General features: G+C 40.2%; 1 protein-coding gene across 8 annotated transcripts in view; it reads left to right on the top strand.

Moving 5' to 3' along the window:
- The window catches only part of SUSD1 (sushi domain containing 1), a 249,583-nt gene that overhangs the window by 24,118 nt on the left and 201,255 nt on the right, over positions 1 to 24,210 (top strand). For all 8 annotated transcript variants that reach the window (XR_008424309.1, XR_008424310.1, XR_008424308.1 and 5 more), the window contains exons 4-6: positions 4,395 to 4,547; positions 5,209 to 5,388; positions 19,597 to 19,776. Coding sequence is in view for 5 of the 8 variants with exons in the window: in XM_019454192.2 (XP_019309737.2) it covers positions 4,395 to 4,547; positions 5,209 to 5,388; positions 19,597 to 19,776 (513 nt within the window). In the remaining 3 variants the exon portion in view is untranslated. The remainder of the gene's footprint in view (positions 1 to 4,394; positions 4,548 to 5,208; positions 5,389 to 19,596; positions 19,777 to 24,210) is intronic.

Below are 24,210 nucleotides of genomic sequence, written 5' to 3'. Positions count from 1 at the left end.
GTATATATAAGCCACAATTTCTTTATCCATTCATCAGTTGATGGACATGTAGGCTCTTTCCATAATTTGGCTATTGTTGAAAATGCTGCTATAAACATTGGGGCACAAGTGCCCCTATGCATCAGTACTCCTGTATCCCTTGGGTAAATTCCTAGCAGTGCTGTTGCTGGGTCATAGGGTAGGTCTATTTTTAATTTTTTGAGGAACCTCCACACCGTTTTCCAGAGTGGCTCCGCCAGTTTGCATTCCCACCAACAGTGCAAGAGGGTTCCCGTTTCTACATGGAGAAATTATTCTAATGAGCTTAACATGTTTATCCAGCTAAGATTCTAGAGTGGATTAGAAAAGGGATGGTTTGTGAACATTAAGAGGTCATTAAGAGTCAAAATCATGTCAAACTAATTTCAGGGACAGATGGTAGATACTTGTGGACTTCATTAAGGCAGCTGATATCTTTGACAATGTCTGTGGACAAGATAGAATTATTGATTGGATAATGGTACAAACCAATTGCAATGGGAGACACAGTGTGGCTAGTATGGTCCTGGAGCCAGACACCTGGTTTCAAACTCTAGTGTTTTGACTCCTTAACCTGTGTGACTTCAGTCCAGTTACTTACCCACTCTATGCTTCACTTACCTCATCTGTAAAGTGGGGATACTAATAGCGTCCATTGTAAGGATTAAGTAAGATGAAAAATAATTAGTAATAAATAATGAAGTGTTTAGAACAGTACCTGGCATGTGCAAGTTGATATGCAGAGGTCATTGCTATTAGCATTCATTATAACAATCATTGTTATTAGGCTGTTGAATGACTGTACACAAAGCAAACTGATTAATGACCGTAGTGACTCATACAGAATTGATTAGTATGTAGAAACTCTTAAGTCTTTTCCATACCCTCACTACTTAGCCACATTTTTGCCCTGTAGTACTTGTACTGCCGATTTTTAGAAGTCTACTGAAAAATCCATTTATTCTCTCTGTCTTTTGAGGAGTCTGGGGTAGGTGGGCAGGCTGGAAGATGATTTCTGTGTCATAGGTATATGTATACATTTTACAAACATACTCCTACTTGGAATACAAGATCTTGATAAGCTGAAATGATAGCTCCAATTCTAGGAACACATGCTGGATCCTGGAGTGTTGAAATCATCTCTAAAGTTTGTGATGGATTGAGATTGATTTTATTTCATACTATTTACATTTTAAGAATCCTTTGGTAACTATTACCCCAAATTCCATGATTCTGTTATTAACAATTAACTGAGTTTTCACTGGTTTCATTTCTTACCACTCTTTGTTGATAGAAGTTGTTTGTTTTTTTAAATTATGTTTTCCCCTTTCTTCACAGTATTTATTCTGATGTTTTTCACTGGCTTGAATACTTTTCAAAGTCTTTTTCAGAAAAGAAATGCCAATAGTATAATTTCTGAGATCCTTCATGTTCTGAAATGTCACTCCTTGGCTTAAATATAGTATAATGTCTTGTTCCCTTTTCCTTAGAATTCTATAAATATTACTCTATTATTATCTGGTTTTCAGACAAGAAGTCCTAGGTCAGATTGTTTTCTTTTCCTCATAGATTACCATTCCATTCTCTCTTCCTTTATAGATTTTTCTTTTATTCCATGAAATTCAGAATGACTTTCATTTTCAACATTCATGCCTGTCACCTCAAAAGGCTGTTTGGATGTGAATACTTAAGCAGAGGAAATTTTCCCTTTGATATTAATTCTTATACATCAGCACCATTCCCTTCCGCAATTTCTCTTAAATGGATACTGAATATTTTGGATCTGTCCTTATTTATTGTCCTATAGCTACTGTCTCATATAATTTCTTTTTCTTTCTTTCTTTAAAAAATGTTTTTATTTTTATTTTTGAGAGAGAGAGAGAGAGAGAGAGAGAGAAGGAGGAGGTGGCGTGGAGAGAGAGAGGGAGACACAGAATCCTTAGCAGGCTCCAGGCTCTGAGCTGTCAGCACAGAGCCCAATGCAGGGCTTGAACTCATGAACTGCAATATCATGACCTGAGCTTAAGTCAGATGCTTAATCAACTGAGCCACCCAGGCACCCCCGTTATAATCTATTTTTCTGTGTTTTTGGAGAATTCTTCAAGTTGGAATTTGCAAGTTTATTTCTCAGCAGTGATCAACCTGTTATTCAATGCCTCTATTGGGTTTTTATTTTTGGCATTCATATTTTGTTTTTAATTTCCAAGATCTCATTTTTTTTTCAGAAGCTCCCCTCTTTTTTCATTGATTGTGGTATCTTTTTTTTTTTTTTTTTTTAGAGAGACAAAGAAATCATGAGTTGGGGAAAGGGGTAGAGGCAGAGAAAGAGAATCCCAAGCAGGCTCTATGCTCAGTGCAGAGCCACACTTGGGGCTTGATCCCACAACCCTGGGATCACGACCTGAGCTGAAATCAAGAGTCAGATGCTCAACTGACTGAGCTACCCAGGCACCCCTCCTTTTTTTTTTTTTTTTTTTTAAGATTTTATTTTTAAGTAATCTCTGCATGTAACATGGGACTTGAACTCACAACCCTGAGGTCAAGAGTCACATGCTGTTACAACTGAGCCAGCCAGGCACCCTGATTATAGTATCTTTATTAATCTCATTTGGACTTCTGTATCTCTTCATATGTGAAGAGTGTTTTGGTCATCTATTACTGCGTAATTTGTGCTCTCCATCTCCCCTCCCCACACTTCCTTTTAATGGCTTGAAACAACAATTTATTATTACTCACAATTCCATGGCTGGGTGGTTCTGTCACTCATGTGGAAATGTTCAGCTGGTGGCTGGACTGGGCTGGTAGTTAATAGAGGGCTTCTCTCACATTCTAGGGGCTTGATGCTGACTATCAGGCCACCTTAGATTTCCATGTGGCCTCTCTCTTCACATGGTATCTCATTTGTAGGGCATCCTCTGGCCTCTCTCCTAAGCATGATGGCTTGGATTTCCTTACAGCATGGCCACTGGATTCCAACAGATGGAAAGAGGAAGCTGTCACTTGTCTCTACTGTTAGGTTCAGAGCAGGTATAGTGTTAACTTCTGCATTCTATTGTCCAAAACAAGTCTCAAGACAACCCAAGGGGAGGGGAAATGGATTCCACTCTTGAATCCCCAAGAAAGAGAGGGGAATGGCCGCCATCTTTGGAGACAGTCTTCCAGATTTTCCCATAAGTCTGATACATTAAAGATATAGGCTGATCAGAATTGGTAGCTTGTATGGACTCTTTCAGCAATTAAATGAATTTCTGGCTCTCAAACAATGATCAGTGAGTGATGAGGAGTTCATTGGTCCAAGACCAAAAACCAAACAAAAGGGAGAATATAGTGAATTTTAATAAAGTCATAATTAAACAAATTTTAAAGGGTTCTGATATTACTTTCTTTCTTCTTTTATGAAATTATGGCTTTAGTAGTTTTTGGAAAACAAAACAAAACAACTCTTTATCTGGCAAAATAGAATATTGGCCACTTTATAGTGGCCCTTTCAAAATTACTGGCCTTTAAAATCCCAGAGCTGGTTAAGAACCAGGTTTTCTTCAGTCCTGCTATTCCCTTGGTCCCCACCCCCCGCCTGGGTTCTTACAAGTGTCCTGGGAAAAGTCCCATTTCACTTAAGGTATTTTTTTCCTCTGGGTGAAATAGGAGTGTGAGTGTGTGTGTGTGTGTGTGTGTGTGTACATGTGTCTGATGGAATTCCTAAAGTTTTTAGTTTTGTTTTCCTAAGCCATTTCTTGGGGAAAAAACTGCCAGCTGGCAGAGAGGTTTCCTCTTCAGTGTCTGAATTACCATGTGGTTTTTACCTCTATACCTGATACTTCTGGCAGTCAAGAGGAGAAGTCTGCCAAGGGCCATGTCTTTTTCCTCTTGAAGCCTGTTTTAAGCTCTTGGAATCTTGGTAAAATTGGTGAGACCCTTCTGAATTTTCCTCTGACGACCTGCCTCACCATCCTATGCTCATGAGCTGGAAAGCATTTTTCACTCTGGTTTAAATTGTTTTATATTTGGAGTTCTACTCCAGGTATTTTAGTATGAGGTAGAGGCCATCCTTATTTTGTAGTAATTGGATGTTTTTCAGCATGCTTTTTTTGGGTTCCTTTTGTTGGTGGCAGAGAGTTGGTTATGGTGGTTGGTTTTAGTGTATTTCCAGAACACATCGACAAGCATTTATGGAACACCTTTTAGTACTGTCGGTGTAAAGGACATATGAAAAGAACCTTTGAAGAATAAAATAAAATCAATGATACCATTGTAGACAAATGCATCCATTTTTGTAAGGGTAGATTGAGAATATGAGAAATGGCAGTCACAATGCCCCCTGCCCCTGTTTTTTCCTTTTTCTGTTTTTCTCTCCCTTCTTATATTTGGGTCTCAAGACATAGATGAGTGTGAGGTTTCCGGCCTGTGCAGACAAGGAGGACGGTGTGTGAACACTTACGGAAGTTTCGAATGCTACTGTATGGATGGGTACCTGGCAAAGAATGGGCCTGAGCCTTTCCACCCGACCAGAGATGCCACGTCATGCACAGGTGGGTTTCTGCCAAAGAAGGAAGCTTCTGAGGGCGAGATTCTGTTCTCAGATGACTTTCTCCTGAGCTGAGCCTGTGTCTTTGGGGTTGGGGTTGGGGTCTGTGTTGGGGATGTGAGTGGAGATTATCTATTCCTTTGCGCAGCTGTACAACCTATGAAATAAAGCCAATGATACAGGGTAGAAGGGGGCTATCTTACATTTTTAAAAAAGCTACAATTTTTAGGGATTTTTAGCAGTAAATAGAAATTATGCTATTAAACATGATTTTAGGTAGTAAATATAGCTGATCTGGTAAGGACCAGCAGAAGAAAATTGACTCTGGAAATTCCAAAGCCATATATATCTTTAGGTATTTTGCAATTTAAATTTTTTACTTTGTTGGGCTAGGCTTCTCTTTAGGGTGAATTAGTGAAGGCTGACTGCCAAATTCCATCAGCTTTATGCATGTATGGATGCTATTACCTATGGAAGGCCAGAAGGCTGAATAGAGACAATCATTGGAAACGTGCCCAGAAGTCAAATGGAAATTAATCAGTCTGTAAAATATGACTCAGGTGTGTGTGGAGGGAGGGGGATGATGGGGCAGAGGTGGAGGGAGATGATGGATTTTGAAAATTTATATTCACATAGTAATGAATTTGACATTAATTTATTTTCAGAAATAGACTGTGGCACCCCTCCTGAGGTCCCAGATGGCTATATCGTAGGAAATTATACTTCTAGGCTTGGCAGCCAGGTTCGTTATGCTTGCAAAGAAGGATTTTTCAGTGGCCTGGAAGATACAGTTTCAAGCTGCACAGCCTTGGGCACATGGGAGTCCCCAAAATTAAATTGCCAAGGTGAGTTTTCAAAAGGTTCAGGTTCCCAGATTGTATCATTTTGAGATTGTTTTCATATTTCTTTCTAAATTTCTCTTTAGGGTAGTGAATGAATTAAATAGATCCAGTAAATCCCTGTTGTTTGTAATAGGTTTACAGTTGATTCTCTTGGTATTTTCCAGAATAGTTATCTTATCATCTGCAAATAATGATAATTCCATCTTTTGTTTTGTTTTGTTTTTTAAATTTTATTAGAGAGAGACAGAGACAGTGTGAGTGGGGGAGGGTCAGAGAGAGGGAGAGAGGCAACCTCAAGCAGGCTCCACACTATCAGTGCAGAGCCTGACATGGGGCTCAAACCCATGAAACCATTTGATCATGACATGAGCTGAAACCAGGAGTTGGATGCTTAACCGACTGAGCCACCCAGGCACCTTTTACTTTTCTATGTTTATGAAAGTTCTGTTTCTCTTGATTGACCACAGGCTAGTATTTTCAGAACAAAAATTTAAATAGTAATGTTGACTTTGAATATTCATTTCTTATTCATGACTTTCATGGCTTTGGTTTTAGTTTTTTATGACCTTAGCTTTTTGATGTTATGGGTATCTACTTATATTCTTATGCACACTGATCCAGTGCTATGTGCCAAGTGCTCTTCTAAGCACTGTATATATGTTGATTCATTCAATCCTTACAGTAACCCTATGAGGATGTACTGTTATTATCCCATTTTACAGGTGAGAAAAGTGAGGCTTGGAAAAGTGAAGTTATCAGTTCAAGGTCAAGGTCATGCAGCTAGTGATAGAGCTGAACTTGAACCCAGGAATTCTGGTTCCAAAGGTTGTATTCTTAATCATGCTGGGGTACTGCTTCTGTTTTCATGATGTTGGTGGCTTTTGGTTTGTTTCTTCCTTTTGGCTTTCTCTCTTTTCATTTATTACAATTATGCTAGTTTTTGGCATAACATAATCTTAAGGAAGCACCTATCCCAACTTTACTAGGGCTTAAAAGAATCAGAAATGAGTTATTTTTTATCATGTCTTATAGACAGGTGTTAAGGTGATCATGAATGTTTTTGCTTTAAACAAGTCATGTCTAACCTATAATTATATTATTAGATTTCCTGATAATATATTCTAGTATCTGGAATGGATTCTTCTGGGTCTTTGGTTTTTTATTCTTTTCATCTGGATTATAGTTGCTAAATTAAAAAAAGTATTTTTATTTTAGAGAGAAAGGGGGAGGGGCAGAGGGAGAGAGAGAGAATGAAAGAGAGAGACAGAGACAGAGACAGAGAGACAGAGAATCCCAGGCAGGCTCCATGCTCTCAGTGCAGAGCTCGACATGGAGCTCAAACCCACAAACCATGAGATCATGACCTGAGCCGAAATCAAGAGTCTGACACTCAACCAACTGAGCCATCCAGGCGCTCCTGCTAAATTTCATTTAGAATTTTTCTGTTGATACTCAGAAGTGAGGTTGGCTTATTTTCTTTTTCTGTGCCATCTTTGTTGGGTTGGGTGTCAGTGTTATTCTTAATTTTAAAAAGAGAATTTGAGAGAATTTCTTTCTTTATTCTTTGGACTACTATAAATAGAATTTTTAAAGATTTGGAAAATTTTACTCGAAAATTACCTGGTTATGGCTTTTTTGGAGAGGTAGCCCTGGGGCTATTAAAAAATCCTATACTTATTGGTCTAAGTTTCTTAATTTATGTATTCCTAGAAAATCATTTATTTTATCCAGATTTTCAAGCTTATTTGTAGAGAGAAGTGTAAAGTAATCTTATTTATAATTTTCTGTAGTTATAGTTGTTTATAAGTGAAATATTGGAAACAACTGCAGATGTCTATCAATAGGAGATTGGTTAAATAAATCATGGCATATACATGAAATGGAATATTATGTAGCCAGTAAAAATTAAATTAGAAAATAATATTTATTAACATAGTTTAGTCTTAATAGTATATTACTGAGTTATCAACTATATGTGTAACATGATCTTAGTTTTGAAAGAGTTCATATGTACATATATGCTTACAAAAGCTTAGAAGGGTGTACAGCAAAATATTAACAGCAGTAACTTCCACTGGAGGGGATCCTGGATGATTTTCATATTTGATATTCTTTATGGAAAGAATTTTGAACATATTAGACAAAGTAACAAAGCTGTTTCCATTTTGGAAAAAAGAAAACTTTTCATTGACTTTACTGCATAGCTAGAAAATCTCAGTGAAGTGCTTGGCTAAGTTAATTCTTGTGCTGTTCTGATCTGCGATTCAGGCTCTACACATATTTTAATAATGATCATACTGGGGGTTAAGAAATTCTAAAAGTACGTTATAGTTCTAACATTATCTTTCAATGGATCAATTAAAATGCAGAATTTAGATTAAAATGTGCCATAATGCATATCAAAGAACTCTCTGAGGATTTATATAGGAAAACCCTAATAAAAGAGTTAGTGTGGCTTTGAGAACTACTAGTCGTCTGGATTACTGGACTGAGGATGGAGAAAGTTAATTTAGAGGAGAATACTTGTTACATTCCCCAAAGAACTGTTATTTAAAAGATCTTCACTCCGTTTTTACCTCCTCTAATAACTGCTCCGTCTGCCTGCTGACACCTTCTTCCTCCCCCGTGTCACCACATGGCCACCAGCTTCTCAAGGCTGTGCCTGCTTTTCTGAGCACACCCCTTCTTCTTTATCCTTCATGTTCTCTGGGGCTCCAGATTCTGGGCTGTGTGCCAGCCAGCACTGTATTCTCAGCTCAGAGGAATTAGGAATTGCACTGAAAACACTAGCAAACTGTGAACTTGAACAGGTACTTGGGAAGGGAGCTGCTGTGTGTTACAGATGCAGCTTTGGTGTCCAATTTAACAGACTTCCCCATCAGAGAAGGTACAGTTGGTGGATCCCATTGGTTGCCAATTACTGTGTCCCTGGAGGTTCTGCTGCTGTGGCTGGGACCCCGAGGCCCAGACTCCCCTCTGAACAGCTCTCAGAGGTGGGACCTGGAAGCGAGGATGACAGCTTCTCATGCCAGGGCATCTGGGGCTCCTGAAACATCAGTCCCACATTTCCATCAGCTCTCTGGAAAAGACAGAATCAATCTCTAGTTTGTATTGCCTATTATTTTATTATTACTTGTTTAGCTTTCAAAAAAGATGCAAGTTGTACATGGCAGCTTAGAGAACTTAAACTTTTAAAATTCAACCAAGCCAGAAGCAAAGTGAGGGAATCACTTCAACTGTGTTATCATCAACAACAATCCAGAGTCCGGGTCTGATGCTAGATAAACTGTAGACCTTGTGACTAAGGAAATCTGGGGTCTGGGAGAAGAGAAAAGACAGGTATATCATGAACTATGATGCAAGGGTGAGCTCCTAAGTATTACGTGAAAAGATGGATAAACACTAAGGGTTCTGATGGGAGATAGGGTGGTTCCAGGAAAGAGATGACATTTGTGCTCTTCTCTTTGAGTAGTTTACTTGCTGTGTAAGAGTCCGGGGAGGAGTGGTTTGCAGTGTTGGTCGATGAGTTGGAGGGTTCTGGGGGTGGGGGGAGTCTATCTTCCAAGATAAAATCCAAACTCCTAACCATGGCCTCTGAAACCGACAGGGTTTGGCCTTTTTGACTTCTCTACAGGTTACATTTCCCATCATTCTCTTCCAACCAACATGTCAAGCTTTTATCAACGTCAGGGCCTTTACACCTGCATCTCCTGCTACTTAAAATACTTGCCAACCATCTTAAATTTTTTTTTTACTGTGATAAAATACACATAATATAAAATTTACCATTTTCACCACTTATAAATATACAATTCATTGGCATTAAGTACATTCACAATGTTGTGTAACCATCACTGTTATCTGTTTCCAGAATGTCTTCATTATCCCAGACAGAAACTCTGTACCCATTAAACAATAACTCCTCATTCCTGTGTCCCTCCAGCCCCTGGTAACCTCTGTTGTACATTCTGTCTCTGTGAATTTGTATTCTAGGTACCGTATAGAAGAGGAATCATGCAATATTTGACTTTTAATGTCTGGCTTCATTCACTTAGCATAATGTCTTTAAGGTTCATCCATGTTGTAGCAGGTGTCAGAACTTCATTCTTGTCTAAGGCTGAGTGATATTCTATTCTGCATATATATTTGGTGATGGAGTCTCCCTGGTTTTTTACACAGCATGCTCCTTCTCATCTTTTAAGTTTCAGCTTCAGTGTCACCTCTGACATTACTGTCTTCCTTAGTGTCCAATATGTAAGTATCTTATTTATGATTATTTTTGTAGTTTATGTCACCCCTACTGGACTATAATCTGGGAGCTCTGCGACCACGGAGTCGTCCTAGGCATGATCTCTCCAGCACCTGGCACCCTGCCTAGCATGCCTAAGGCCTGTGGGAGCACCCTGAACTCCGTTCACAAGGGGGTGCAGACCACGCCCGACAGTAGGGAGTTGGCTCCTGAACTGGTGTCCCAGCTGATCACGTGGCTGAGCCCTGCTGAGACCCTGACTTCCTGTTTTGTTTCAGCCCTCAAGCTTCATATCCTTTGCTGATTCCACATCTTCTTTGTCTTCTGTACCTTCACACTTCCTTCTCACTTGGCATGACACCTCTGTGCTTTGATGAAGCAGGGCAAGGCCTTGGGGCTGATTCCTGATTTTCCCCATATCCATGCATATGGCCCTCAAAGAATGGGGGGCCCAGCACTTGTGGGCTGATTGCAGAGGCACGAGTTTCTCTTTTGAGTTAATGAGGATACGACATGGTTTCTAACGTCTACTAATAACAGAGCCTTTCTCTAAAGGTGGCCAGCACTTTTTTTTTATTGTTTCTTTTGTTTTTTTAATATAATTTATTGTCAAATTGGTTTCCATACAACACCCAGTGCTCATCCCAACAGGTGCCCTCCTCAATGCCCATCACCCACTTTCCCCTCTTCCCCACCCCCATCAACCCTCAGTTTGTTCTCAATATTTAAGTCTCTTATGGTTTGCCTCCCTCCCTCTCTGTAACTTTTATTTTCCCCCCTTCTCCTCCGCCATGATCTTCTGTTAAGTTTCTTAGGATGCACATATGAATGAAAACATATGATATTTGTCTTTCTCTGCCTGACTTATTTCACTTAGCATAATACCCTCCAGTTCCATCCACATTGCTGCAAATGGGGTGGCCAGCACTTTAAGGTTGGTTGACAAGGTTTTCTGTAAACATTGTCTCATCTGATCTTTAGAAATTCCTTCTGAAGTGGTTAATAGGTTATTTCTCATTTCACATATATTCTATTTACAAGTAATAATGGGTATTATTTCCCATTAAGAACCAGAGGGAGGAAGTGACTTACCTTGTGTCACTAGCTTATGTATCAAGATGAGAACCCAAAGCACTTTCTAGAAGGCAAATTCCATGTAGAAAGAACCCTTGTGAATACTGGAGGTGGGAGGCAAGAAGGAAACCTGGAGGGCCCAGAAGCACACAATAGGGTCCGGGATCCATCCAGAAGAATATTTATTGTTGCTGAGTCAACTCTTCCGCTTTTAAGATTTTTCTAAATAGAACCCAATCTCACCTCTGTAAAGTGGAGAGTGTTTGAAAAAGTTTTGACATAAGTTGGAACACAGATTAGGGCATTCAGGTGAGGAACCGCACACAAGTTTTGTTGCACCGCTGTCTCTGAATTTTTAGCAGGGGTCTGGAGACGATTCTGAGGCCACGTCCAGACCTGGCAGGAAAGTGTGCCGTGAGTGACTCATGGCCTCTGCTGTGAGCAAGGGAGGGTATAGTGGCAGCACACTTTTCCTGTGGTTATCTTTTGTGTTCCAGGTAATCATTTGAAACAGATTTTCTGACACCCTCACTACATACTGACAATTTAAAACATTTAGGAAAACAGTATTGACTTCCTTGCTGCGTGCAACAAATCTCTTGTGTTATCCTTTTGCCAAGTAAATGCCATTGAAATATGTCACTTGCAAATGGAGTCATTGCAGCGTGAATGATGACGCTCTTGTAAGACTGACACAGGCTGGTGAAGCACGAGCTTTAGAATCAGAGAGACTTGGGTGAGTTTTGGCTGAACCACTTGGGAGTTGTGTAACCAGCTCTAAACTTCTCTGAACTGCAGTTTCCTTCTTTAGTAGGGAATGAGATTGTTTTCATCCTGTGGACTTATTGTGAAGATTTAATGAGATAATGATATAAAGCACTTGGTGCTGTGCTTGATGTAAAGTACCTGCCAGATAAGTGTTCACCATCAGAATAAGAGGTCATAAGCTAGTAGGGAGCAGCAGGTAGTGTTTCTAACTTAAAAATGTAATATCTTTGTGAAATTTCCTACCACATAGTGGGAAGATCTAAAATCCTCCAGCTTTCACGTTGCCTGATCTATTAGTTTTCAATTCAAATATTCTGTTTACAAGTAGAGCATTAAAAGGAAGAGGTTTTTTTTTTTTTTAATTTTTTTTAAACGTTTATTGATTTTTGAGACAGAGAGAGACAGAGCATGAACAGGGGTGGGTCAGAGAGAGAGAGGGAGACACAGAATATGAAACAGGCTCCAGGCTCTGAGCTGTCAGCACAGAGCCTGATGCGGGGTGCGAACCCATGAACTGGGAGATCATGACCTGAGCTGAAGTCAGACGCTTAACTGACTGAGCCACCCAGGCGCCCCGGAAGAGGTTTTAAAAAAAAAAATTTTTTTTTAGTGTTTATTTACTTTTGAGAGAGAGACAGAGCGTGAGTGGGGAGGGGTAGAGAGGGAGGGAGACACAGAATCAGAAGCAGGCTCCAGGCTCTGAGCTGTCAGCACAGAGCCCGACGCGGGGCTCGAACTCACAAACTGTGAGATCATGACCTGAGCCGAAGTCAGACGCTTAACCGACTGAGCCACCCAGGTGCCCCAGAATGAAGAGTTTTAATGTTATATTTTTGAAAAAAAGAAAGATTCACACGCTGCTCAAAGCATCTACAGCCATTATCCCATCTACAAATGGAAGATCCTTAGAAGAGATACGCTGATAAATTCTTTGTTTCTTCCCAGCACTCACACTTTCACCTCCTCCGAAGGAGGTTTCCATACCAGACGCTATTTCTTGACAATCAGTATTGTTACGTGAAATGGAAATTTTTTTTTCTTCCAAGTGAGACTTCTCTATGAATATGATCTGAAGGAAATGTATTGTTAGCCGAAGCTAACATTCACGGAAGACTTTAGAATACAAAATACATCAAAAAGTTATTTTTTTTTTCCCCTACTGCCTTGAGGGCAAGTGGACTTTTTGGTACTAATGAGCTCATTAGCTTAGTTACAGCCGTTAATAAGCTACTCTTGAGAATGTTCTTCATGGCATCCTATAACCCTCCCACTTTCCTTTGATGATGGCAATACCATTTTCTAAATGCAAGTTGCCACATACTGAGATGTTAGATTCCAACCCCCCACATTGATCATATATGAAATTTCGTACTCCAGTGATCCTGGAATGAGGCTCTAATTCCATGTGGGCAAATTAGGAGCATGCCATAAAGTGCATGAAACTTTGTCGCAAGGTTACATTTTTCAGCCCCATTCCTTAGGCCATATTTCATACATATATGCATCACAAAGATTAATGTTCATAATAATATTAATAGCTCACATGACTGCAGGGGTTATTTTAAAAATATGGGCTATAGGTACAGCCCATGAAGAGCTTACCATTAAGAGGTGGGGGAAGAACATTTTTACAAATGAAGAAAATAGAGGGCTAAGTGCTGAATTATCTGATACAGGACATGAGTATAGTGTAGACTCTGATGTTAACCTGACCATCTGGACCCTTACAACCTGCCATGTCACACAAATTTCTAGGCGATATGTAATTCTGCTTTGACTCTAAGGCACAACAGAGACATTTCTGTTATTGTGTAAATGAAACTAACTTTAATATGATTTTCTTCAGTTTTCATATTTGTTGCTGCTTCTCTGCCAGAGCTCTCCATCTACAAATTTATTTCTCTGGGAAGACTTTTTTAGAGTCAATATCAGTATGTGGAATAGGTCTATCATTCCTTCCCCTGGCAGTTGGCAAAACGTCTGCTCAATTTATGGACATTATTGGTCATTTTTTTTTTTTTCATTCTCAGCTTGGTATTTATTGGTCTCTAACTCAGTCTTAGATGACGCCTTAGATTATTATGTTATTTCTGAAATCAATCACATTATTGTGCTGATGTTCATAATAGGAAGCAGCCAATGGGGATGAAATTTGTGATGCAGTCAGCTGTTGACTAGATGCCATAAATCTCCTATACCTTTCATCAAACAGATTTCCTTCTGGAATATTTTCTTGGGTTGAATATTAAAGCTAGTAATGTGGGTAAACATTTTTACCTTCAAGATATGAAATAGAGTGTGAATGTGGTCCTTGAAATTGGCACAGCACATCTTCCCCCTGGGGAGACCAGTTTTGCAGTTGATTATTTGCATAAAATCACAAGATATAGGAGGACAGTAGGGAAGAATTCCCAGCCATGTTCATAATTAGTTGACTGTATTGCTGATACGTATCCAAACGTTGTTCCTTCATAATATAATTAGCCAGAGAAACGTGTGCTTAAATGAACACCCCTAATGCATATCTAATGCAAATTTGTGCTCTTTATTTTTCTTTCCTTTGGATATAAACTGTTTTTTTTTTAAACTTTTTAAAAAATGTTTATTTTTGAGAGAGAGACAGAGAGACAGAGAGACAGAGCGTGAGTGAGGGAGGGGCAGAGAGAGAGGGAGATACAGAATATGAAGCAGGCTTCAGGCTCTGAGCTGTCAGCACAGAGCCTGACACGGAGCTCAAACTCACAAACTGTGAGATCATGACCTGAGCCAAAGTTGGATGCTCAACCGACTGAGCCACCCAGGTGCCCCTAAAGTGCTTTTAAATGGCTTATTTCCTTGTGATAGTGAAAGCTTTGGGCATTTCATGTAGAACCATATTTTTATTTACTTTATTATTACTTTTTAAAGTTTATTTATGTTGAGAGAGAGAGAGAGAGAGAGAGAAAGTAAGTGTGCATGCACGTGAGCAGGAAAGGGGCAGGGAAAGAGGGAGAGTGAGAATCCCAAACAGGCTCTGTGCTTGCATCCTGATGCGGGGCTCGAACTCACAAACTGTGAGATCATGACCTGAGCCGAAATCAAGACTCGGGCACTTAACTAACTGAGCCACCAAGGTGCCCCAGAGTCATATTTTTATTACCACCTATTGTAACGTTTGTTGGGTTGATTTTGGGGGTATTTTTTAATAGCAGCCACCTGCTTTCTTGTGTACCATTTGTTCTGAGCAGAAGTGGCAGTAGCTGCCATGTCTCTCAAGCGTGGTGGGGATATCTGTGACAGGCCAGACCCCATCAGTACTAAGAAGGCTTCAGGGTATGACACTGATGCAGAGGTAAGTCTGTTTCCAGCAGCTGTCTTGCTCTGGAAAAGCTCGTGGAGGCAAGATTTGGCAGAGGGAGTTGTTACACAACACTTCCATACTCATTTGAATGCTCCTTCATGCAGCCTTTTCTCCTGAGGATTTAGCTAACCTCTAAGGTCAGTCCCAATCAGGGCTTCGAGTGGACCCCTTCATTGTGAGCCTTTCTAGATTTATTTATTTTTATTTTTTATTTTGAAAAGTTTGTTTATTTATTTATTTTGAGAGAGAGAGAGAGTGCATGCCCGAGCACATGCGAGTAGGGGAGGGGCAGAGAGAGAGGGAATCCCAAGCAGACTTCGCACCCTCAGCACAGAGCCCGACGTGGGGCTCGAACCCATGATCAGTGAGATTGTGACCTGAGCTGAAGCCAAGAGTTGGATGCTTAACTGACTGAGCCACCCAGGTGCCCTGAGGCTTTCCAGATTTAATGGACCAGGACTTTGGGACCATACATCCCATGGCTTGAATGCTGGCTCTATCTTTTACTATTGGTGTGACTTTTGAATGTGACTTAAGCTCTTAGGAGCTCTTAGTGGCTCTTAAGCTCCATATTCATATCTATAAACTATATGAAAAAAAACCATCTACCTTGCAAGGTTTTCTGTGAGAAATCAGTCAGATAGTATATATCTAATAGACTGATGTTGAGTAAGATTTCAGTGAATGCTGTCATGATTAAAATTATTGAGGTTTGGGGCACCTGGGTGGTTCAGTCGGTTGAGCGTCCGACTTCGGCTCAGGCCATGATCTTCCAGTTTGCGAGTTTGAGCCCCGCATCGGGCTCTGTGCTGACAGCTCAGAGCCTGGAGCCTGCTTTGGATTCTGTGTCTTCCTCTCTCTGCCCCTTCCCTGCTCATGCTCTGTCTCTCAAAAATGAATAAACGTTAAAAAATTGTTTTTTAATAAAAATAAAATTATTGAGGTTTGAACAGAATTCCCTGGTACAAAACTGATACTAGTTTTTGTGAGTCTTTTACTCTCTTTTCATCTACTTGGTGTTTGGTAGGTGTGAGTTACCTCTGTTGGGTAACAAACACAGAGGTAATGCATACCTGTCTTGTTATTTATACTTATAACGTACTGAGGTTTCCTTCCTCAGGGGCTTTGGTCATATCAAAGTAACATTTGTTGCATCTCGAACAATGATAAAGTAGTAGTGTGCTATCAATGAACAGTTCTTTAAGTATTTACTATGTAAAACATATAATTTTTTAAAAGAAATTTATGATTGTTTTATTTATCTTATTTATTTATTTATTAATTTTTTTTTCTTTTAGTGTTTATTTTTGAGACAGAGTGTGAGTGGGAGAGGGCAGAGAGAGAGACACACAGAATCTGAAGCAGGCTCCAGACTCTGGGCTGTCAGCACAGAGCCCGATGCGGGGCTCAAATCCACAAGGTGTGAGATCATGATCTGAGCCAAAGTTGGATGCTTAACCAACTGAGCCAACAAGGAGTCCCTAAAACATACTATTTTAAGTTGGCATTGTGGGGGTGCAAGAGATTGTAAAATAAAGATTCTGTCCTTTAAGAACTGGCCATATTTTGGGAAGACATAATATATTCATAGAAAGATGTTAAACCCTCAAGCATGTGATGATAAACGGTAGCTGTTCATACTAGTATTCCATTTAGGTTCTCAGCTGAGGGTGTGCATAAAAACCAAACTTGGAACCTTGTAGAAATGTGGTTGCCAAGAACCCAACTCAGTACTACTGACTCGGAAGAATTATCTCTGGGGAAGGGGAGAGGCTGTGAGGCTCCAGATGGGTGTTTTTCCAAAGCCCCATAGGCAAGTCAGATGTACACCTTCTGTTTAGAACTATGTGTTTAATCCAAGCCATGCTAGAATCCTCTCTAAATATCTCTTGCCAAGAGACTCTCCAACTTGAGTAGCTGTGGAATGGGAAGGCATAGAGTCACGAGCCCAGGTTGTCTACCACTAGGCACCTTCCTGAGTTGCTGAACCTTAGTTCTTAGAGACCAAGCTATTGATGTCTCATCAACTCCCAAATTAATATTTTTGGTATTAATTTTTTTATTTAAAAAATTTTAAAGTTTATTTATTTTGAGAGAGAACGAGAGAGAATGAGCAGAGAGCATGAGCAGGGGAGGGGCCGAGAGAGAGGGGGAGGGAGAAAATTCCAAGCAGGCTCTGCGCTGTCAAACTCACAAACTGCAGAGATCATGACCTGAGCTGAAACTAAGAGTCAGACACTCAACTGATCGAGCCACCCAGGCTCCCCATGTTTTTGGTATTAATTAAAAAACATCTTGTATTCCCAACAAAAGCCACCATGTCTTCCATTATTCTTAGTTGTGTCCAAGGATGGAAGGCAGTTTAGTTATCTTCTGTATTCTTATACCTTTAGAATCTGTGCTTCTCCCTTAATCCAATTATCTATCACTGGATTCCTTCCCACTGTGTCCAATGTGCTGTTTAGAATTCCAGTTTCAAGGTCCATAAACCTGCATAACCTACACCCTCAATCTCTTCACTGCTGTTCCCTCTATTTCCTGCTATAACTGAACCCTGGTTTTAACTGGAAGATATTTTAGATGTCAACAATGACTGGGCAGCCTTATGAAACATTAACCACCTGTTCGGTTGGCTGCTCATGTACACACAAATATACTTGTGTCTTGGAGTGTTTTGGGCTGGTTGATATGTCTAAAGGTTTGATGCTTTGAAGGGAAAAACATGATGAGGGCCAAGAAGCCTTGTGTCTGGTAAACATGTATGAAAAGGGAATTAATCTCTGTGGGCAAATATGGGACTTGTGAGGTAGGCAGGGTTGGAGGATTTATGAAATGACCATCTGGTTCTGGTCCCATAACTGCTCATGATTTGAATCTGCACTGACCAGAGACTAACTCCTTTTTAAAAATCTCGGAATCAAGTGACTGGTCAGGTGGGTTGAGCTGTTGTATTAAAGTTCTTACGATAACTTCAGTGACAACAGATGAAAGCCTGTTCTGGGAGGCCTCCCTCAGGGAAATAACTCTGGGGTTCTGCAACAGTCCAAGCATCCATAATGGGATGGAGGCAAGTGCAATTCCATGAAATCTACCTGTTCTGTATCAGAAGCTTGTTTAAGAGAAGCCACCTACTTCTAAGGCCAAGAATGGTCTTTGGGGAGTTGGGAACAGATCATACCATTTTCCTCTATCTTGAGTGCTTTATCTCAATAAATGCCCTTATATTTTAAAAGCCTGGATGTCAAGAGTGCTTAATTTTCTTGGCTTTCTACAGATTGGGGAGAAAACTAAAAAGCAGGATGAATAACAAAAGTTGTATATATTTTTTCCTCTGTATTTAGGTATGACTGGGATTGTTGGTTGCATTTGAGATTATTATGACCTCCTTATTTTATATTTATTATGCTTTCTTTAATAAAGTGATATCTGTGAACTCCCCATAACTGCATGAGAAATTTAGCATGTTCATTTCTTCCCTTTGCCTCATTGCTCAGAGTTTTTGAAATAATTTGGAACTTTACTTTCAAATTATTTTTTTTTTACCTTGTTCAACTTTATTTATTTAAAAAATTTTTTAGTGTTTATTCATTTTTGAGAGAGAGAGAGTGCGAGCCAGGGAGGGGCGGAGAAAGACTTTCTTTTACATGAGGTAGAGTTTGGCTGGGTCTAAAATGGTAACATCAAAATCCATTTACTTCAGATAGTTTCTGTAAATATTCTAGTGTCTTCTAGTAGTTAAGAGTTGCAGAGAAGAAATTTCATATCAATTTTGTAATGTCAGGCCTGCCTCCCTCTTTGCAGCTGATTTTTTTTCTTTGAAAGATACTTATAAATTGAATGTTTAGACTATACTTTCCTTATTAATTTGCTTTACAAAGTTCAAATATTTTGTTTATATTTCATTTAATATTCAATTGGCAAGAAAACTACATCTATTATCTATTATCATCTATTTTGGAGTTTGTGATCTGATGATACATGGTAGAAGGTACTTGAAAATGTTAATATTTAATAGAACCCTGGGATGGATTATTTCACTGAACAAGGAATTCTTCATAATGTAAATAGTCTTATAATTGGAACATTTTTTTTAAATTTTTTAATGCTTTATTTTAGAGAGAGAGAGAGAACGAGAGGGGGAAGGGCAGAGAGAGGGGGAGACACAGAATCCGAAGCAGGCTCCAGGCTTCGAGCTGTGAGCTCAGAGCCTAATGCGGGACTTGAACTCTTGAACTGCGAGATCATGACCTGAGCTGAAGTTGGACGCTTAACCGACTGAGCCACCCAGGCATCCCTAATTGGAACATTTTCTATGTATACATGTTTGTAAATTTCATTAAAGTCAGGTATATCTATTTTCTCTACTTCTGAACAATCTTATTTTGTATGTCTGCAACTGGATTATTTGATGGGGTTCATGTTTTCTCTTTTCCCAGATGAATGGACTCTATCATTACTAAATGTATCTTTTAAAAAAAAATTGTTTTTAATGTTTGTTTATTTATTTATTGAGAGAGAGAGGGAGAGAAACAGAGTGAAAGCTGGGGAAGAGCAGAGAGAGAGGGAGACACAGAATCCGAAGCAGGCTCCAGGCTGAGCTGTCAGCGCAGAGCCCGACATGGGGCCCAAACCCATGAACCGAGAGATCATGACCTGAGCCAAAGTCGGACGCTCAACTGACTGAGCCACCCAGCCGCCCCTACATGTTTATTTCTAAAATATGAATTATAAGGATAGAAGTTGGGGGTCATAACTAGTGCTGTGCTTCTTCCCATTGCAGAGATCAACTGTGGCCATCCTCCGGAAGTGCAGCATGCGGTCCTGGTGGGGAATCACAGCTCCAGGCTGGGCAGTGTGGCTCATTACGTCTGTCAAGAGGGCTTTGAAAGCCCTGGAGGAAAGATCATTTCCATTTGCACAGAGAAAGGCACTTGGAGAGAAAGTCCTTTGACATGCACAGGTATAGACTCCGTTCTGTGGGGCTTTTGTTTCCTGGCAGCAAATGGCCAGCAGGAGCGTGGGACCTGGAGCCATTCCATTGCTCCCTCTGTGTACTGCTTGGCTGTGCCGTTTACTTGAGAGGGCACCTGGCTTTAGGTTTGTCAGCTAAATCCTGAAGATTTAGGGGGTAGGTTGGGAAAATAGGTTGGATAGAAAATTTTGTGCATCCATCTTTTGAAACTCACCTTAAATCACAGTGAGTCCTATCTCCTCTGCTTGGCCGGCTGAGAAATTTTTCTCATGGACCGTTTTCTCAGGGGGGCCTACTTAAGAGTCCTGTGTAGCGCACGTTGATACCTTTTCAGAGAAAAGGTGTGTAATAGATAAAGAGGTTTTTAATGTTTATTTTTAATTAAAAAAAAATTTTTTTTTTTTATTTTGAGAGAGAGAGTTAGCAGAGGAGGGACAGAGAAGGAGAGAGAGAATCCCAAGCAGGCTCTGTGCTGTCAGCACAGCGCCCAAAGTGGGACTCGAGCTCGTGAACCATGAGATCATGACCTGAGCCGAAATCAAGAGTTGGACACTTAACTGACTGAGCCATCCAGGTGCCCCTATTTTTAAATTTTCAGTTGTGGTAAAACACACACACAACATAAAATTTAGCAGCTTAATCATTTTTAAGGGTTAAGTATATTCACGTTGCTGTGCCACCAATCTCCAGACCCTTTTCATCTCGAAAACCTGAACCTCTGTACCCATTAAACAATACCTCCCCTCCACTTCCTCCTCCCCATAGCACCAGCATTTTACTTTCTGTTTCTGTGGATTTGACTAATTTAGATACCTCATGGAAGCAGACTCATGTAGTATTTGCCCTGCTGTGCCTGGCTTACTTCACTTAGCATAATGTTCTGCAGGTTCATCCATGTTGTTGCAAGTGATGGGATTTCCTTCTTTTTAAAGGCTAAGTAATATTCCATTGCGTGTGTTTACATTTTGTCTATCTGTTCATCCATTGGTGGGCACTTGTGTTGCTGCCACCTTTTGGCTATTTGAGCGTGGATATACAGATATCTCTTTGAGACATCTAAGAGTTATTTAGAGGAAGTGAGGCAAGCTGTCTCATGCGGTGCCGAATTAAACATTTGGGGAAATGTTCCTGGCCCTGAGCCACTTCCGGCGTCACTTTTGGAGAGAGCTGGGCATAGCTTCTGGACCCTCAGCTGTTTGCTTCACTGCTCACCCTGCTCTGCCTCCGCCATCCAGAGTTCAGTGGGGATACAGGGATTAGTCACTACTTGAAAAACCAGTGGGTCTGCATGGGGCATAGTAAGCTATTAATTAGCTGATGCTTGTAGAGCACTTTGAAGAACAAACATGTTATGTAACTGCTAATTATAATTACCGTCCTCAGCCTGCCACCTTTCACGGAGTCTGTGGCTCCAGCTGCAGCTGTTTCCTTGGGTTTATGCAAGCTTTGATTTAAGGAGAGAAAAGGCATTTTCCCTGAGAGCTGTGATCTTTCTGTGAGGAGGCCTCTATGCCCTCAATCAAGATTGGCAGCTAAATTCAATTTCCGCAGATAAAGGGGGTGATTTGCATGCTGATGAATTCACGGTGCAGTGCACACGATCTGGGTGGGTAGGTAGGAGAGGCTTCTGGAAATGTAGTGAGAAACGCTGATTGCCATGGCTCTTGCCCAGCCGAACTCCCTTCTTCCTTCTTTTCCCTGTTTTCACCGATTTCTTCACACCTCTTCTGTACCAGCTCCCTGTGTGTATTTTGTGTTTACCTTCTTCAGTGTCCATTTCTGGGTCTTCCTCCTGTCTTCTGCTTTCCTGCCTAACCTCCGAATGCCTTCTCCCTCTGCTCTCTGTTTTCGTTCTGTTTATCCCTCTTTTTATGTTTGAATGTTTTGTTCCAAGTTGGGTGGAATAATTTATCTTCACTTTACCTGGGTTGTTTTTAGTTAAAAATATTTTTGGAGGCCCTGTTTCTTTGGATTAGCAGCATGGATCTGTATATGTTTTTAATGGAGTGTGGACTCCGGCAAGGTGGTGGGACTTTTTTTTTTTTTTTTTCCCTTTAAGGCCAGTTTGGACTGGCAACTCCAGACAGCTGAGAATTAGGCAACCATTTTAGTGTCTGGAAAAACCCCAGGTGGAAGCTTGATGTTTAGTGGGTTGGTTTACCTCAAGATCAAAGAGGCTGATTCATTCTTGATAAGACTGTGCCTGGCTTTCATTCTGTTCAGGTCATTTGGCTTTTCATGTTTAGAATCTGAGTTAATAATTATAAAGTGGATGCTCACTCACGCCGTGCTCTCAGAAGGGTAATATCTCTATTGAAACACAGACTGTTTATCTGCTGGGATCTGTTCTGAGCCCCCTAACCTGACTCAGGTCCTGACTCCTCTAGGCCTCTTGTGAGCGTCTGCCCCTCTGTTTTGTTGTTGATCTTCCTTTTCAGCCTAGTGAGTGCTCACATGAAGCTCTAATGCAATTATGGAAAAGAAAGATGGAAAAGAAAGGTCAGCTGGAATAAATGGACACATTTATATAAAAGCCACATGGCTTGGATTTGTTTGAATATGTGTATGAAGTTTGGCTGTCAAGCATTATAGCTGCTGTTGATTGTGTACTGACTTAGATGCCCAGGGCTCTGCTAAGGGTCTTAATGCTTGGTTTCATTTTGTCCTCAAGAAAACCATATAAAGTAAGTATGTTACATTTCATTTCGTAGATGAGTACTCCGAGACTCATAAAAGTTCAGCAACTTTCAGAGGGTCATTCAGTAACTAGTAAATGGCAGAGACAGGATTTGAACTTAGGTCTGGAAGCCTGGAACGCCCACAGTCTCTCTCCTACCAGTGTTTCCCAAGCTTGAATTATTTGAATGCCCCCCCCCCCCCCCGCCGATAATGTTTGCCATAGCAAAAGTATTATTTATTTAATAAATTTCTTTAAAAAAACACAAAATTTAAAATTATAATTTAAATTTATTTTTTTATAGTTTTTTTTTTTTAAATGTTTATTTATTTTTGAGAGAGAGAGAGAGAGAGAGCGCAAGCGAGGCAGGGACAGAGAAAGAGGGAAACATAGAATCTGAAGCAGGCTCCAGGCTCTGAGCTGTCAGCACAGAGCCTGGTGCCGGGCTCGAACTCACAGACTGCAAGATCATGACCTGAGCCGAAGTCAGATGTTTAACCGACTGAGCCACCTAGGTGCCCCAGTATAATTCAAATTTATTGATCAAAGAAACTTTGTAGTATGTGTGATATTATGAGTTGGATGACTATGTGTATTTTTTCTAATATACAAAGAAGTCGATGCAAGCAAACATATAAATTTATTCATGTGCCACAAGAAAATCATCCTGAGGTGTACAATGCTTTTTAGGAAAGCACTACCCTAAGCCATGCTATTTCTACCTATTTTATGTGACTTGAAAAAAGGAAAAGAAATATCGAAGAACTCTTACAGCCAAGCATGTACTTATTCAAAGTAGTCACTTTGATTTCAGTGATGCTGCCATTATCGAAATGTGTCGGGTAATTTCTGCCTTTGGAGGTAGTTTATGAGTCATATTAGAAGATCAGTCATTTACCTTTTGAAATCAGATACTGATTTTGACTAGAAGTGACACTGAGCTTGACCATCTGCTTGGGTCACCTCAATTTATTCTCTGTGAGCTTTTACTGTTTCTAAAAATAGAGAAAAAGGATATAAAATTGGAAACCAAGAGAGTATGCTGGATTAGTCCCTGTCCACACTGAGATTTCTGAAGGAATAGTCTATGCCCACTTTCTCTGTCCGCACCCACATTGCTTCTCCACTCAGCCTCCTGAAGGAGAATCAGGCATCCAACACCCTCACTCCACGCTGGCTCTCTCGCCAAGGTCCACTAGTGACCATGTGCCAAATTCATGTTCTAGTTTCAGTCCTCATTCCTCTTAACCTTTCCACAACATTTAGCATTGTTGATCAGATATCCATATCCATCCACTCAATCAACCAAATAATAAATATTAAAAAAAAATACAAGATAGTCTGTTAGGTTCTGGGAATAGAGAGATTAACCCAGTCTTTGTCATCATGGAGCTCACATTCAGGAGAGATTCAGGAGACATTAAGGAGACATTAAGTAACCAGACAAAATTATTTAGTTACAAATGTGGTAAGTACTGCAGAGAAATACTTGATGCTAGTAGAATACTCATATATATGTGTGTGTGTGTGTGTGTGGGTGTATGTATATATACGTACACACACACATTTACATACATATATATACACACACACACATTTACATACATATATACACACACACACACACACACACACACATACATACATACACACATGCATGCACCACATAAAGAATCCAAAGCAAACCAAAGGTACTTTATTACCTACTGAAGCTTTGGTTCCCCAAATCTAGTGAATAGTTCAAC

The sequence above is a fragment of the Panthera pardus genome, unplaced genomic scaffold, assembly GCF_024362965.1.
Source record: "Panthera pardus isolate Hobbes unplaced genomic scaffold, ASM2436296v1 HiC_scaffold_20, whole genome shotgun sequence".
NCBI lineage: Eukaryota > Metazoa > Chordata > Mammalia > Carnivora > Felidae > Panthera > Panthera pardus.
Note: the sequence above shows the minus strand (reverse complement) of the source record. Positions and strands in the feature narration are given on the sequence as shown.